The sequence below is a fragment of the Caretta caretta genome, chromosome 1, assembly GCF_965140235.1.
Source record: "Caretta caretta isolate rCarCar2 chromosome 1, rCarCar1.hap1, whole genome shotgun sequence".
In the NCBI taxonomy this organism is placed as follows: domain Eukaryota; kingdom Metazoa; phylum Chordata; order Testudines; family Cheloniidae; genus Caretta; species Caretta caretta.
This window is the reverse complement of record NC_134206.1, coordinates 141286138-141304044: the sequence shown is the minus strand read 5'-3', so window position 1 is coordinate 141304044 and position 17907 is coordinate 141286138. Positions and strand designations below refer to the sequence as shown.

At 44.2% G+C, this 17907-nt stretch overlaps 1 protein-coding gene across 8 annotated transcripts in view; it reads left to right on the top strand.

Moving 5' to 3' along the window:
• The window catches only part of MAP7D2 (MAP7 domain containing 2), a 138522-nt gene that overhangs the window by 47340 nt on the left and 73275 nt on the right, over nucleotides 1–17907 (top strand). The window contains exon 1 of one of the 8 annotated variants that reach the window (XM_048862699.2): nucleotides 3266–3540. The exons of the other annotated variants lie outside the window; for them this stretch is intronic. Coding sequence (XP_048718656.1) covers nucleotides 3489–3540 — 52 coding nt within the window. The 5' untranslated portion in view covers nucleotides 3266–3488. Of the gene's footprint in view, nucleotides 1–3265; nucleotides 3541–17907 lie in introns of those variants that run through there. 8 annotated transcript variants of the gene reach the window in all.

The window sequence follows — 17907 nt, the reverse complement described above, 5'->3', positions numbered from 1 at the left end:
TACAACTTGAACTTCCTTTTTGGCTAATCCGTACATCACCTCATTCAATAAATTTACCTTTGTCATCTTCAAATTGCTCAGAAGTTAATATGTAAAAGAGTGGTTCCACTCTGAAAAGTGACACTAAAAATTCCATCGTGGGGTTTTGCAACTGTTGTGCCTGATGGGGGAATCACTCGTTACCAAGTATAATCATCCATGGGAGTTATGGGTCCTCAGGTGGCTAATGAGGCCAATCCTTGAACCACAAGTTCTATTACAATGAGGGCAGGTGTTTTCAGGCTCAGAAGGAGGCTGTTGACCATGACTGGAGACCTGTCTCTCCTTCCTCCTGCGCCTCTTGTCCTCTTCGGCTTGTCAGCAAGCAGGTTCAAAAATGCAGGGGACCATCACATCAGACTTCACTCCATTTTAAGCGATCCTGGGCAAGTGTCTCCCAAGTGTCAATGTCAATATTACACTTTTTTAGGTTGTCCTTCAGCAAGTCCTTATAACGTTTCCGTTGTCCACCCACGTTATGGTGCCCTTCTTTCAGAGAACGGGACCTATTTTGGGAGGCGATGACCTGTATCCAGACAACGTGACCAGTCCAGCGGAATTGCTGACAGATGATCATTGCCTCAATACCGGTGGTCTTTGCCTCTTCCAGAACACTGATATTGGTGTGCCTGTCTTCCCATCAAATGTTGTGCCTAGGGACTTCTAGATCAAACTTTCTCAATTTAACTATAATGGATGGTTTTTATTTTTTCCCCCCTAACTGCCAGCCATGATCTGAATGGGTCAAGCTCTCATCTGGGGCTTAACACTGCAAACACTCGCTGGAGTAGTATCCAAACTCACAGAATTGATTGCTCTTAGGACACGCAGGTGAATGAAACAGTGGAATGGATTTTAAGTGACAAGTTGCAACTTTGTAAATTTAGCAGTGGGTGGAGGTGGTGTACACACGTATCCATCTACTGTATTTGTTCTGCAAAGACTTCAGGCTTCCTCTTCTCTGTCTATAATGGCATGTAGCGGATCTGCGCCTGCTAGCTGCAAATATCTCCAATGGCCAGTGATGGGGAGGGCTCTGAGTTACTACAGAGTATTCTTTTCCAGTTGTCTGGCTGGTCGGTCTTCCTCACATGCTCAGGGTCTAACTGATGGGCATATTTGAGGTTGCGAAGGAATTTCCACCCGAGGTCAGATTGGTAGAGAGACCCCCGCCCCCGGGTTTTTTGCCTTTCTCTTCAGCATGGGGCATGGGTCACTTAGAGGTTTAAATTCACAGGTGCCGGCTTCCTCCAGGCCCGGGGTGTGTGTGGTCAACCCCCCCTGCTTCTTCCCTCCCAAGCCCTACCCCAGCCCCATGTCCACCCTACCCCAGCCCCACCCTCACTCCACCTCTTCCTGCCCACTCCACCCCATCCTGCCTCTTCCTGCCCAGTTCTGCCGCCTCCCCCCGAGGGTGCCCTGTCCCCGCTCCTTCCCTTCCCTGCCAGCGCCTCCTACATGCTGCGGAACAGCTGATCACCGCGGGTGGGAGGGAGAGATGGAGCTGGCTGCCAGTGGGTGCTAAGCACCCACTAATTTTTTTCCATGGGTGTTCCAGCCCTGGAGAACCCAGAGAATTGGCACCTATGTTTAAACTAATGTAAATGGTGTATTCTCTGTAACTTTGAATCATGATTTGAGGACTTCAGTAACTCAGCCAGAGGTTATGGGTCTGTTACAGGAGGGTGGGTGAGGTTCTGTGGCAATGTGCAGGAGGTCAGATTAGGTGATCATGATGGTCCCTTCTGGCCTTAAAGTCTGAGTCTCTGAGGTATGCCCTGAGGTGGAATCTCCCAGCAGGAGATACACCTAGAAGGGGCTGTGCCCTCTTCTCTTATGCCCCATGATAATTGTCTTATTGGAACCCCTGGGCCTCTTATGGTGACCAGTTCTCCAGGATCCCATTGCATAAGAGGGCATGCCAGGAGCAACAGCCACTGCCTTAGGTCCTGCTCCAGAGCAGGATCTTACAAAAGAGTAAGCTCCTGCTGATGAGGAAGAAATAACACCTTCCCACAAATTCTCCTCATCACAAGAGGAGGCTGTTAAGCCACGCCATCGTCTTACACTGATGATTTCAAGGCCTGTCAGGGCTTTCTGAAATGATTAGTGGAAGCCTTACTAATTCCATTGGAGGAGATACAGGGATCCCAACATTCCCAGCTCGACATCTATCATACGTCTCCTCAGGGCAAAATCGCCTAGCCCAGCCACGATGTTCTGTTGGCCCCAGCCTGTACTGTATGGAAAACTCCAGCTACTGTACCACTTATGTGTAAATAGACTGACAAAAAAACCTATATCCAGGGGTGAAAGTAAGGTGGTACAGGCTGGTATGGCATACCGGTAAAAAGTGGCCGCCTGTACCGGCCCGTACTGCTGACTTTGAAGTACTGCCAGGGCAGCAGTCTAACATCCCTGCCCTTTTTGCATCCCCGGGCTGCCGACGGGGTGGGGGGGGGGAGGGAGGCGCAGCTACCCCGGGGCCCGCGATTTTAAAGGGCCCGGGCTAGAGCCCCAGGCGGCGCGAGCAGGCTGGCTGGGGGATGCTGACCCCCTGAGGTCCTGCCCCTTCTGGAGGTCGGGGGGGGGCGCACAAAGCCCCCCTGTACCGGTAAGAGACACATTTTACTTTCACCCCTGCCTATATCCCACCCAGATGCTCAAGAGTGTTATTTTTTTCCCCATTCTACACCCAGCTCCCTAGTTGTCAAGGCTGTTAATGAACAAAACAAGCAACACTGGTCTTGCTCAACGCCACCTGACAAGGAACTGAAACGACCAGACCTTCTGGGCTGCAAGAGCTACTCCTCTGCTTCTTTGCCGTTCACAGCAGCTAATTAACAAGCCCTGATGGCGAAATACGATTTTACTAATTATTCACATTGTTCCTCTTTTATTGAACACCTGCCGCAGGATCAGAAGGAAGGTTTGAAGCCCTAATAAGAGAAGGCCAAACAACTGCCAACTTGTCTCTCCAGGCTTTGCAGCACTGGCAGCACATGAGGCTGCCTGCACGCCCCGGAAAAAACTCAGGTTCTCTCGGAAAGGGCCATCCTCTGAAGCCCCAGCGGTCCCTTCCAAAGGCCTCTCGGCCGTTGCAGCCCATCTTTGCCAGATGGGAATAATTGACTTTCCCTTCCTGGGAGATTGGTTCCTGAAAGGTCGCTGATTTATCAGGTACAGACAGGAACGAGTGTGGTCCTATCTCTGTTCCAGTCACTGGGCCTCTTTCTCAACATAGAAGAGCCTACCCTTCCACCCATTCAACGCATGGACTTAATTGAGGCCACTCTGGACTCCTCCACTGCCAGACCATACTTGCTCAAGGATGGATTTGCCACAGTGTCCAGCCTTATTTCAACATTACAACAGAACAGCTCACCTGCAACTTCTCACCATAAGGGAGCCTGTAAATTTGTGACACCTTTAGCAAGGCTACAGTCTTGATGTCTTCAAGCCTGGCTGAGAGCTGCATACCAACAAGCACAGTCTATCCAAGTGAGTGTCCATACCTCGGAGGGTCCTTGATTCTCTAAATTGGTTGAAGGATCCACAGAAGGTGTGAATGGGAGTTACATTCTTGTAGACTTCTCTCACTAGGATCATCACTACAGATGTCTTCCTGCTAGGCTGGGGCACACACTTCCAGAACTTCACAACTCAGGGCAAATGGATCTCTTGGGAGGCTATCCTCTGTATCAACATATTAGCTCATAAAGCTTATGCTCAAATAAATTGGTTAGTCTCTAAGGTGCCACAAGTACTCCTTTTCTTTTTGCAAATACAGACTAACACGGCTGCTACTCTGAAACGTATTAGCTCATAGTGGTTCATTATGCTTGGCAGCACTTCCCACTGCACGTAGGGGCCATCCAATCAGAATGATGCTGGACGGAGGAGCAAAATCCCTGTCCTCACATACTGAATCCGTAAAACTATGGAACTGGTGCATGTCATACCACATACAGATCTCAGTGGTTTATCTACCAGGACTGCAGAATACAGTGGCCGACTGCCTTAGCAGGCATTTTGTAATTGATCACAAATGGCAGCTGAATGATATATTCTGAGAGAGATGCCTTACTAGGGATCATCCAGAGATAGATCTCCTTTGGATGGTATCACAATGCGAAGTGTAGACAGTTCTGCTTCGTGTGGGGAGGGACACAGCCACAACTCAAGGGGAGATGCTCTAGTCGTTCCTTGGCCTAGCATATGTTTATCCACCAGCGCCTTTACTCTTTGACAGGTTTCAGAGTAGCAGCCGTGTTAGTCTGTATTCGCAAAAAGAAAAGGAGGACTTGTGGCACCTTAGAGACTAACCAATTTATTTGAGTATAAGCTTTTGTGAGCTACAGCTCACTTCATCGGATGCATTCAGTGGAAAATACAGTGGGGAGGTTTATATACATAGAGAACATGAAACAATGGGTGTTACCATACACAGAGTGATCACTTAAGGTGAGCTATTACCAGCAGGAGAGCGGGGGGGAAAAAAACCTTTTGTAGTGATAATCAAGGTGGGCCATTTCCAGCAGTTGACAGGAACGTCTGAGGAACAGTGAGGGTTGGCGGAATAAACATGGGGAAATAATTTTACTTTGTGTAATGACACATCCACTCCCAGTCTCTATTCAAGCCTAAGTTAATTGTATCCAGTTTTGCAAATTAATTCCAATTCAGCCGTCTCTCGTTGGAGTCTGTTTTTGAAGTTTTTTTGTTGAAGAATTGCAACTTTTAGGTCTGTAATCGAGTGACCAAAGAGATTGAAGTGTTCTCCAACTGGTTTTTGAATGTTATAATTCTTGACGTCTGATTTGTGTCCATTTATTCTTTTACGTAGAGACTGTCCATTTTGACCAATGTACAAGGCACAGGGGCATTGCTGGCACATGATGGCATATATCACATTGGTAGATGTGCAGGTGAACGAGCCTCTGATAGTGTTGCTGATGTGAGGACTCTTTGAGGTCCTAAACAAATTGAAACAGGAGAAATTAGTATCCGTCCTTGTAGCACCATTGTTGCTGAGACAGGTGTAGTTTCCAAAGCTGGTTCAGCCTTGCTCTGACAGTGAATCTACTCACTCAGTTGGGATCCAACATCCCCGCCCCCCGTAACCTCTTGGCATTTCACCTCAAGGCATGGTGGCTACTAGCTGGCTCTCTGGTATAGGACAAAAATACTTCCCAGAGAGACAAAGACTACATCTTAGTAGTGGAAATCTTGCCTGCAGAAATGGAAACACTTCCAGACTCGGTACAGCCACCAAGAAAATGGTCAGTGCTGCCTAAGAGCCCTGGCCCTCCTTGCCCTATGTTCCATCTCCGGCTATGGCCATCCCTGATAAAAACTTGTTTTAAAAAAAACTGGGAGAGTGATTGTATGTTAATGTGGGTTAGTGTCCATGGGCCTTGAAGAAGAAGATAATGTAAAGTTACTGGTCAAAATGAAATATTGTGTTTGATTATGAGACAAATTGAGTCAGGACATTGGTTCACAAGTCTTCTCTTAGCTCTGTCCGTATACCTACACTGCCTCCCTTGCTCTAGTTCTGGACTTCTCTTGAATAAAGTCTGCTAGTAGGGCTAAATATTTTTAGTCTCTTTGTGATATAGGCAAATGCCAAATAGTGATTGGGGTAAGACTGCCAACCTCAGTTTCACTTCTGACCTAAGCAAGATGTTGTTTGTAGTACAATTTGGCTATTTTCAAGTGGTGACTTGGCTGAGTTGTATAACAGTTAACAAGACTAGTGGACCAAATTCTTGAGCAGAACTAGTGGTGTTCAGCTGATGAAAAGAAGAGAGAGAACTCCTACAAATATGTTCAGGGGCTGCACATTTCCTAAAAAAAACCTAAGCGATATCTATTGTAACGAAAGTTATACACTCATCCTCAGGGCGTCTTGTTACGCCTCATTGCACTTTTTATTAACCTTGAGGTTTTGATGTATTTTGACAGAATACTTACTACGGTGCCTTAACTTTGTGGTAAACCTAACTTAAACTGAAAGCTTAGTGACCTGCTGTATTCTAACTGGTTCTTTGATTTTTCTCTTGGAATGAGCGTGGCAAAACTCTGAAAATAGTGTGTGTGTGCGCTCATGTGCATTCAGTTTAATCTGGGTCCCCTCCCCATGCCTTCACATTTGCTTTATCCTGTAGCTTAGAAAAATTCCTGTAAATGCTCCAAAATCTTACCTGCAGGTAGAGTTTTCTTTTTTTGAGACATGAAAATAAGCGTTACAGACTCAATTCTCTCATATACTACCTCTTGGGCTCGACAAACTTAACTTTGTTAATACTCAGTTGGTCTACAGATCAAGTGCTCATGATTAGATTGTCACCCTGAATCTGCTAGTATTTTTGTAAATAAACTAGAAGTTTTGCAACAGAAACTCATGAAGCCTTGAATAGGTTACAGGTTAACAAAGATTTAACTTTATTTTCCAATAGACATAAGAACAGATTTTGGTGAAAGCATCTTATGATCACATTTTTTTTCCCTTCAAATTCAGAATAGCCAGGGAAATACACAGAGACACATCAATTTAACAATTAAGTTATTTATTCAGAACACTGACCTATACTCTTCCAAAGTGTATCCAAAGTATAGAATCATAGAAGATTAGGGTTGGAAGAGACTTCAGGAGATCATCCAGTCTCACCCCCTGCTCAAAGCAGGACCAACCCCAACTAAATCATCCCAGCCACGGCTTTGTCAAGCCGGCCCTTAAAAACCTCTAAGTGAAATAGTTTTTCCTAATAATCAACCTAAATGTTTTTATGCATCAACTCATTTGGATGTTGTTAATTGTACTTAAAATAGTCTCTTCCAGGAATCACACTGGACTCCCAGAAGGATGGAGTCACTTCGGTATATCCTCTCACCTTGATTACAAACATTCTCTTTTGATTAGAAAGCCGCAGGACTTACTCACTATGGGTGAGATTCTGTGATGCATCTCTAAGTAGTTTGAGTAGCAGCCATGTTAGTCTGTATTCACAAAAAGAAAAGGAGTACTTTTGGCATCTTAGAGACTAACAAATTTATTTGAGCATAAGCTTTCGTGAGCTGCATCCGATGAAGTGAGCTGTAGCTCACAAAAGTTGATGCTCAAATAAATGTGTTAGTCTCTAAGGTGCTACAAGTACTCCTTTTCTTTTTTTCTCTAAGAAGTGCAGCACAGAATGCTCAGCCATTGGCAGGGCTAGGGCTGTTTATGGTGACTTTGAGCCACCTTTGTCCCCTCCCAATCTTGAGCTGCTCTGGGGACTGAAGTGGATTCCAGCATAATGTAGATAGCTACCTAAATCATGGCAACCTCTCTGTGCTGCTCCATGGGCAGCAAGGACCCCTTTATGCCTTTCTGGCCCTTTTAACCCTGCAGAAAAGACAAAGCAGGGGTGAGGATCTCGTCCTAGGAAGTCTCTCTAACTTTACACACACAGATGCATACATCCTCTACATGACTGATCACAGCCACTGTGTAATTCATCTTAAAATATTAAACCAGACAATAATATGACTATTAAAAGGAAACAATATGAAGATGGCATAAAATGAAAACAAAATATTATACACCTTACGTTTAGATTAGCCTCAGAGCTACCAAGAGGGGTATAAAACATAGCTACAGACACAATTTGATTCTTAAATTCTCCCCTCTCGGCAGCCGGTTCCCAACACTGGCTGGAATGTCAGCAAGCCCTTGCAGGTGGAATTGCAGCCGGTGGTGCTCTTTTCACTCAGCGGTCCCTCAGAGTCAAGAGCTGGAATTCTCTCTTGCCTTCTCAACAAGGCTGTAAAACACTCTTCACTTCGTTCCAGTCAAGATGGGTTGGATCCCATTGTGGGTGTGTTTCATAATACCTCTTTCTGGCTAGCTTAACATGCCAATACCAATTGTATTGTATTTGAGATCTGTACCCTGAGAACCTACCAGAAATACCTTACCAAAGAGCCCCCTTTACAATACTAGAATTCAGTAGTCTAGTCCAAAACCTGCTATTTCTATCTGTCTAATGTAATATATAGCTTATGACTTTGTGTGGGGAAAAATGAAATAGAACATATACAAATTAATTATTGTCCTAAGGGTTGTGAAGCAAGAAGTTTTCATTTCTGGAGTGTGGTTTTGGTGCCTGTTGTAACTGTGGAGCGCAAGGCAGGAGTGCATTCCCTCTCTTCTTGCCTCATCCCCCTTCACTCTCTCTCTGTAGTATGTCACCTTGGAAAAGCATAAAAGAGTCTCAGGTTTAATAGGATACTGACATCTTTCCACGTGCAGAATGCAACATCAAAGGGTAAAGACAAAAGATGACTTCATAGAATCATAGAATATCAGGGTTGGAAGGGACCTCTGAAGGTCATCTAGTCCAACCCCCTGCTCGAAGCAGGACCAATTCCCAGTTAAATCATCCCAGCCAGGGCTTTGTCAAGCCCCAAGGAAGGAGATTCTACCACCTCCCTAGGTAACGCATTCCAGTGTTTCACCACCCTCTTAGTGAAAAAGTTTTTCCTAATATCCAATCTAAACCTCCCCCACTGCAACTTGAGACCATTACTCCTCGTTCTGTCATCTGCTACCATTGAGAACAGTCTAGAGCCATCCTCTTTGGAACCCCCTTTCAGGTCGTTGAAAGCAGCTATCAAATCCACCCTCATTCTTCTCTTCTGCAGGCTAAACAATCCCAGCTCCCTCAGCCTCTCCTCATAACTCATGTGTTCTAGACCCCTAATCATTTTTGTTGCCCTTCGCTGGACTCTCTCCAATTTATCCACATCCTTCTTGTAGTGTGGGGCCCAAAACTGGACACAGTACTCCAGATGAGGCCTCACCAATGTCGAATAGAGGGGAACGATCACGTCCCTCGATCTGCTCGCTATGCCCCTACTTATACATCCCAAAATGCCATTGGCCTTCTTGGCAACAAGGGCACACTGCTGACTCATATCCAGCTTCTCATCCACTGTCACCCCTAGGTCCTTTTCCGCAGAACTGCTGCCTAGCCATTCGGTCCCTAGTCTGTAGCGGTGCATTGGAGTCTTCCATCCTAAGTGCAGGACCCTGCACTTATCCTTATTGAACCTCATCAGATTTCTTTTGGCCCAATCCTCCAATTTGTCTAGGTCCTTCTGTATCCTATCCCTCCCCTCCAGCGTATCTACCACTCCTCCCAGTTTAGTATCATCCGCAAATTTGCTGAGAGTGCAATCCACACCATCCTCCAGATCATTTATGAAGATATTGAACAAAACCGGCCCCAGGACCGACCCTTGGGGCACTCCACTTGATACCGGCTGCCAACTAGACATGGAGCCATTGAACACTACTTATAGTCAGTATTTCTTTAACTTCATGTCTGAAAGGTTGTATTGAAAAGAAAAATCAGTTTGATTCAGACTTTTTCTATATGTTTAATCAACCATGGTGGCTCTCTCACACTCACATACTTGAGTTCTCAAAGAATATATAACCTAGGACACTTAGCACTAAAAGCACTAGTCCTCCACTAGCTGAGCTGAAGGATAACTACTCCAGCTATGGAAAAGGGGCAGGCTGAATAGGCTTTGGGGCACCTTCTAGAGAGAGAGGGAGAAAAACACGTGATCACATGTGCTGGGCCAATGTAATTGTTGTTTTTTATTTAAATGCTCTCTAGACATGCAAGATTGGAAGGCCCCTGCTCTGTCTAAGGACAGATAGGAAAGTAGACACAGGTATGGGTATTGGGAAGGGGAATGACAAATAGGGACAACTAATACTAGTTAACTAAAGTCACTGTAGACATCACAGCAGAAGTGGGTCTTTAAAGGGTGGCTTAAACATAGAAAGGGTAGAGTCTTCAATGAGCTCATGGAGGCCCTTTCTGCATACGGGGCACGTGGAAGAAAGCACTAAGGCAGTTATTGATGTGGACTTAGAAGTCAAGCTTTGAGAAGCAGCCTCTAATTGTGGGCAGCTAAAATTGTCTTCCCAGAATTAGAGGTGGGGTAGAATTCATTTTGAATTGGCCAGAAAGATAATTAAGGAACTGCAGTTGGTACTGTTGCTATGCTTATAACATATGCTGTTTATAATACATGTAGTAGTGTAGCTTTCAAGAAAAACAGGATGAACAAACTGAAGGCATTAATGGAGAAACACCCCTAACAATGGAAAGGGCTGACACACAGAGGCCTAGAAAAATTTGCATCCTTTTTCTGTTGATCTACGAACGTCCCTTGCTTTCCCTTAGCAAGTCAGTGGGAAATATTCTTCATTAAAATAAGATACAGTAAAAAGAACAAGTTAAACCTGTCTCCTAATCACAGTTGGATCCACAGCTGATCAATTTTGCTTTTTTTCTGGATCTGTTAGGTTTGCTTTTATCCTGCAGTCATTGCTTTTGGGAACGGTAGATGAGGAGAAAAGACTTTCCGCAACCAACAGATGCTTCTATCTGAAGCCATGAGCTAGTCTACTGATGTAGCAGATGAGAGCAGAGCAAACTGGAACTTGTTTCAGCTTGCCATTGACAGGAGCATGCCATGCCAGTTAAGGTCAGTCAGTGTCTGACTGCTTATTTGTAGAGGATTAAGTTACATCAAGGGAAGCTTGCAGTAGAGACTACTCTGTATTCATATGGCTTATGTTAAACAATCCACATGCACCTGGTGGATATACAGAAGAGAAAATAAAATCCCTGACATCCCTCTCTCCCAAAAAAGTTAAATACTTGAGTCACCACTGACTTAAGTCAGTTTATAATTAGGCTTGGCAGAATTTTTTTGTGGATAAATGCAAAGTATTGCACATTGGAAAACATAATCCCAACTATACATATAAAATGACTGAGTCTAGATGACCTGTTACCACTCAAGAAAGAGATCTTGGAGTAATTGTGGATAGTTCTCTGAAAACATCTTCTCAAAGCAGTCAAAAAAGCAAACAGAATGTTGGGAATCATTAAGAAAGGGATAGATAATAAGACAGAAAATATCATATTGCCTCTATATAAATCCATGGAACGCCCACATCTTGAATGTGTAGATGTGGTTGCCCCATTTCAAAAAAGATATATTGGAATTGGAAAAGGTATAGAATAGGGCAACAAAAATGATTAGGGTATGAAACAGCTTCCATATGAGGAGAGATTAATAAGACTGGGACTTTTCAGCTAGGAAAAGAGATGACTAAGGGGGGATATGATAGATGTCTATAAAGTCATGACTGGTATGGAGAAAGTAAATAAGGAAGTGTTATTTACTCCTTCTCATAACCCAAGAACTAGGGGACACCAAATGAAAATAATAGGCAGCAGGTTTAAAACGAACAAAAGGAAGTATTTCTTCACACAATGCACAGTCATCCTCTTTGCTAGAGGATGTTGTGAAGGCTAGGATTGTAACAGGGTTCAAAAGAGAACTAGATAAGTTCATGGAGGATAGGTCCATCAATGGCTATTGAGCAGGGATGGAACACCATATTCTGAGTGTCCTTAGCCTCTGTTTGCCCGAGCTGGGAATGGGCGACAGGATGGATATTTTGATGATTACCTGGGATAGATGGGCCATTGGTCTGATCCAATATGGCTGTTCTTATGTTCCTATCACTGGTCACAGGTTCCCAAAGGGAGGAAATATATATGCCCGAAATCCAGCTAGATCTGCTGGGTGATAAGCAGTTGGCATACGTGGGGAATTCCACCCCAAGACAAGTTGAGCCACGAGGCCCATCACTTGAGGGGTGTTGTCAGACCAAAAAGGGGAACAGAGGTGCAGCTAACTCCATAACTGTGACAAGTATCTTGCTGAATTGGGCCAAAAGGAGGGGCAAGAACTTAGTTTCACATCTCACACAGGACTGTCAATATTGGCAACCAAGTTTTCAAAAATGACTCAGGCCTCCAAATCATAAGATTACTTTAAAAATCATGAAACTATTTAAAAGTATATTTGGGATCCTTTTTATTTGCCTCTTGATTTTTGAGCTGTTAGGGTTCATATATTTAAGCTTTTCTCCAAAGCCACGAGGACTCAAAATTAAAACAAGCAAACAGAAAAGTAAGCTGCAGTTCTCATGTAATCACAAGACTTCAGGAGCTGGAGCTTTAAGAAAAGCACCAAAGATCACATGAGTTGACATCACTGCTGCTTTACTTGAAATTTTGATCCTGTCAGTTAAGAAAATGCATTCAACTGGGCAAAAGATCACTAATTGACAGTTAGTGTTGGTACTGTTTTTTAAAGGGGCGCCGCATAACTAGGTTCCCTTTGCCAGAAATAAACTGTGTAACAGAATGCATGTGCCAGCATGTGAGTTTTCAGAAAGGAGGGTCAAGGACTAGAAAAGCTATTAATTTTCCCATTTATGTAAAAATTCTCTCATAACCATCATCAGAGGAAGCGGTAATGTAATTTGACAAGCCATATTAAACTGCATTTTTCTTTAAGTATTGACTTTGCTCTTGAAAAATATCCTCCGTGTAACAGTTCAATTTGTGTAATGTGGAATAAGATGGAAGTTTAGAGTTTGTAACCGAGTGAAAATGGGTGTGTTTAGCCATGACCAGTTAATGAACTTTTAAACATTTAAAGGCAATAACGCCTTTGCCTGCACTGGGTGTTTAAGTGGTGTTTAATACACTTCTCTCAATCATGTTAATGCATTTTTAAAATACCACTCCTGGTTCCAGTTTAGACGATCCATAGGGCTTGTCTACACATTAACTAGACCAGGATGAACCAAACCGGTTTGAATTCACACCTTTAAGTATTTCCAGGTAAATCAGTGTGGATATTTTTATTTCGGATTACGTCCCTCTTAATCTGAAATAAGTGTCCACATACAGACTAACCCAGAAATAACTAAAACTGTGAATTACAATTGATTTATTTTATTCTGTTCCAGTTTGTGTGTATACAAACTTTACACTTTAAACTTAAACTTTAAGAAATCTGGTATATTTTTCCAGGATTTTTTTAAAGAGTGTGTGTGTGTGTATACACATACAGAAATTATCACCTTGTGGTATCTCCAGAAAATGAAGAATTAAATGATTTTATAAGCTTTCTCTGTAAGGGATGATTCAACAATATCTAGCGTGAGTGTAGACTGCTTTTGCCACCAGAAGGAAATCATCCTACCTTTTCCTTTACTGTGATGGCAAAATTTTAAAACAGGCTCCAGGGTACTGAAATCTTAGACCATAGCTTGTCAATCTAGTGGTGGGAGGAAAACTCTCTATGTGGAGGAGAAATATTCAGATTAAGAGGCTGCCAGTACTTTAGAGGCATAATGCTAAGCCCTTGAGTACAAAGAAACCTGGTTCTCTAACCCCCTCCCCCCCCCCCCCCCCAAAAAAAAAAAAAAGACAGAAGATTTGACTTTCTGAGTAGCCCTCTGAATAAGTATAGGCCCTGGTCTGTTTGTTAAATTACAATATCAAAAGCAATTATGTCAGAAATAAACAAGTGTGGGGTTTTTTTTACAGTAATTTAAACAATAAAGTGAAAAAGTATTCTGCACTTCCGCAGATCATCACTGTGTCCACATGGGGGCTGCACAAGACTGCAGAATGCACTGGCTTTAGAGATTCTAGGAAGGCTGTTATTAGTTTCTTGGACCATAAGAGCAGCTGTGTGATCTCCTTGACCTTCCCTGCCTCCCAAATATTTTAGCTACATCCTAGGAGTATGTTGTAGTAAAGAAAATGGTAGAACAAGTGAAGAGGACTCTTCTTCCCCCTTCTCCTTCCCTCCTCAGAATGTGGATGCAAGGTGCTTGCACTGTGTTCAGCACTACGTGCTGGCAGAGCCAATTAATCCTGATGGCAAGCAGTTTTTAACATGTAGCTGTGGAGTTACAGTTTCCATCAGAATGCTCAAAACTTAGGAGTCAAAATAAATGGGGCACCAATCTTGGTTGGGACCTCTACATGCTACTGTAATACTAATAAACAACAATAAAATGTAATAGATGGTTTGATTTTATAAAACCTGACTGTTTTAAATCCAAATATATTTAGAGTATGTTTAATATGAAGAAATTAACTCTGTTATATAATAAAACTATGCTGCTGCTGTTTGTTTCAAATAATAATGAACATAAGTCCAGATTTAAAAATCTATTGATTGTCACTGCAGATACCAAGTCCCTGCTCTATTCAAGTGCATGTTCTAAGAGAGCTTTTGTTGAGACCCAGGCTGAAGTCAAGAGGTGGAGAAGCAAATCAGTGTGACTATAGCTACTCCACTATTCTGGACAAAAAGAAAAGGAGGACTTGTGGCACCTTAGAGACTAACCAATTCATTTGAGCATGAGCTTTCGTGAGCTACAGCTCACTTCATCAGATGTTTACCGTGGAAACTGCAGCAGACTTTATATACACACAGAGAATATGAAACAATACCTCCTCCCACCCCACTGTCCTGCTGGTAATAGCTTATCTAAAGTGATCAACAGGTGGGCCATTTCCAGCACAAACCCAGGTTTTCTCACCCTCCACCCCCCCACACAAATTCACTCTCCTGCTGGTGCTAGCCCATCCAAAGTGACAACTCTTTACATAGTCAAGTCGGGCTATTTCCTGCATAGATCCAGGTTTTCTCACCTCCCCCCCCCACCCCCATACACACACAAACTCACTCTCCTGCTGGTAATAGCTCATCTAAACTGACCACTCTCCAAGTTTAAATCCAAGTTAAACCAGAACATCTGGGGGGGGGGGTAGGAAAAAACAAGAGGAAACAGGCTACCTTGCATAATGACTTAGCCACTCCCAGTCTCTATTTAAGCCTAAATTAATAGTATCCAATTTGCAAATGAATTCCAATTCAGCAGTTTCTCGCTGGAGTCTGGATTTGAAGTTTTTTTGTTTTAAGATAGCGACCTTCATGTCTGTGATTGCGTGACCAGAGAGATTGAAGTGTTCTCCGACTGGTTTATGAATGTTATAATTCTTGACATCTGATTTGTGTCCATTTATTCTTTTACGTAGAGACTGTCCAGTTTGACCAATGTACATGGCAGAGGGGCATTGCTGGCACATGATGGCATATATCACATTGGTGGATGTGCAGGTGAACGAGCCTCTGATAGTGTGGCTGATGTTATTAGGCCCTGTGATGGTATCCCCTGAATAGATATGTGGGCACAATTGGCAACGGGCTTTGTTGCAAGGATAAGTTCCTGGGTTAGCGGTTCTGTTGTGTGGTATGTGGTTGTTGGTGAGTATTTGCTTCAGGTTGCGGGGCTGTCTGTAGGCAAGGACTGGCCTGTCTCCCAAGACTTGTGAGAGTGTTGGGTCATCCTTTAGGATAGGTTGTAGATCCTTAATAATGCGTTGGAGGGGTTTTAGTTGGGGGCTGAAGGTGACCGCTAGTGGCGTTCTGTTATTTTCTTTGTTAGGCCTGTCCTGTAGTAGGTAACTTCTGGGAACTCTTCTGGCTCTATCAATCTGTTTCTTTACTTCTGCAGGTGGGTATTGTAGTTGTAAGAAAGCTTGACAGAGATCTTGTAGGTGTTTGTCTGTGTCTGAGGGGTTGGAGCAAATGCGGTTGTATCGCAAAGCTTGGCTGTAGACGATGGATCGTGTGGTGTGGTCAGGGTGAAAGCTGGAGGCATGCAGGTAGGAATAGCAGTCAGTAGGTTTCCGGTATAGGGTGGTGTTTATGTGGCCATTGTTTATTAGCACTGTAGTGTCCAGGAAGTGGATCTCTTGTGTGGACTGGACCAGGCTGAGGTTGGTGGTGGGATGGAAATTGTTGAAATCGTGGTGGAATTCCTCAAGGGCTTCTTTTCCATGGGTCCAGATGATGAAGATGTCATCAATATAGCGCAAGTAGAGTAGGGGCTTTAGGGGACGAGAGCTGAGGAAGCGTTGTTCTAAATCAGCCATAAAAATGTTGGCATACTGTGGGGCCATGCGGGTACCCATAGCAGTGCCGCTGATCTGAAGGTATACATTGTCCCCAAATGTGAAATAGTTATGGGTAAGGACAAAGTCACAAAGTTCAGCCACCAGGTTAGCCGTGACATTATCGGGGATAGTGTTCTTGACGGCTTGTAGTCCATCTTTGTGTGGAATGTTGGTGTAGAGGGCTTCTACATCCATAGTGGCCAGGATGGTGTTATCAGGAAGATCACCGATGGATTGAAGTTTCCTCAGGAAGTCAGTGGTGTCTCGAAGGTAGCTGGGAGTGCTGGTAGCGTAGGGCCTGAGGAGGGAGTCTACATAGCCAGACAATCCTGCTGTCAGGGTGCCAATGCCTGAGATGATGGGGCGCCCAGGATTTCCAGGTTTATGGATCTTGGGTAGTAGATAGAATATCCCAGGTCGGGGTTCCAGGGGTGTGTCTGTGCGGATTTGATCTTGACACACCCCTGGAACCCCGACCTGGGATATTCTATCTACTACCCAAGATCCATAAACCTGGAAATCCTGGGCGCCCCATCATCTCAGGCATTGGCACCCTGACAGCAGGATTGTCTGGCTATGTAGACTCCCTCCTCAGGCCCTACGCTACCAGCACTCCCAGCTACCTTCGAGACACCACTGACTTCCTGAGGAAACTTCAATCCATCGGTGATCTTCCTGATAACACCATCCTGGCCACTATGGATGTAGAAGCCCTCTACACCAACATTCCACACAAAGATGGACTACAAGCCGTCAAGAACACTATCCCCGATAATGTCACGGCTAACCTGGTGGCTGAACTTTGTGACTTTGTCCTTACCCATAACTATTTCACATTTGGGGACAATGTATACCTTCAGATCAGCAGCACTGCTATGGGTACCCGCATGGCCCCACAGTATGCCAACATTTTTATGGCTGATTTAGAACAACGCTTCCTCAGCTCTCGTCCCCTAAAGCCCCTACTCTACTTGCGCTATATTGATGACATCTTCATCATCTGGACCCATGGAAAAGAAGCCCTTGAGGAATTCCACCACGATTTCAACAATTTCCATCCCACCACCAACCTCAGCCTGGTCCAGTCCACACAAGAGATCCACTTCCTGGACACTACAGTGCTAATAAACAATGGCCACATAAACACCACCCTATACCGGAAACCTACTGACTGCTATTCCTACCTGCATGCCTCCAGCTTTCACCCTGACCACACCACACGATCCATCGTCTACAGCCAAGCTTTGCGATACAACCGCATTTGCTCCAACCCCTCAGACAGAGACAAACACCTACAAGATCTCTGTCAAGCTTTCTTACAACTACAATACCCACCTGCAGAAGTAAAGAAACAGATTGATAGAGCCAGAAGAGTTCCCAGAAGTTACCTACTACAGGACAGGCCTAACAAAGAAAATAACAGAACGCCACTAGCGGTCACCTTCAGCCCCCAACTAAAACCCCTCCAACGCATTATTAAGGATCTACAACCTATCCTAAAGGATGACCCAACACTCTCACAAGTCTTGGGAGACAGGCCAGTCCTTGCCTACAGACAGCCCCGCAACCTGAAGCAAATACTCACCAACAACCACATACCACACAACAGAACCGCTAACCCAGGAACTTATCCTTGCAACAAAGCCCGTTGCCAATTGTGCCCACATATCTATTCAGGGGACACCATCACAGGGCCTAATAACATCAGCCACACTATCAGAGGCTCGTTCACCTGCACATCCACCAATGTGATATATGCCATCATGTGCCAGCAATGCCCCTCTGCCATGTACATTGGTCAAACTGGACAGTCTCTACGTAAAAGAATAAATGGACACAAATCAGATGTCAAGAATTATAACATTCATAAACCAGTCGGAGAACACTTCAATCTCTCTGGTCACGCAATCACAGACATGAAGGTCGCTATCTTAAAACAAAAAAACTTCAAATCCAG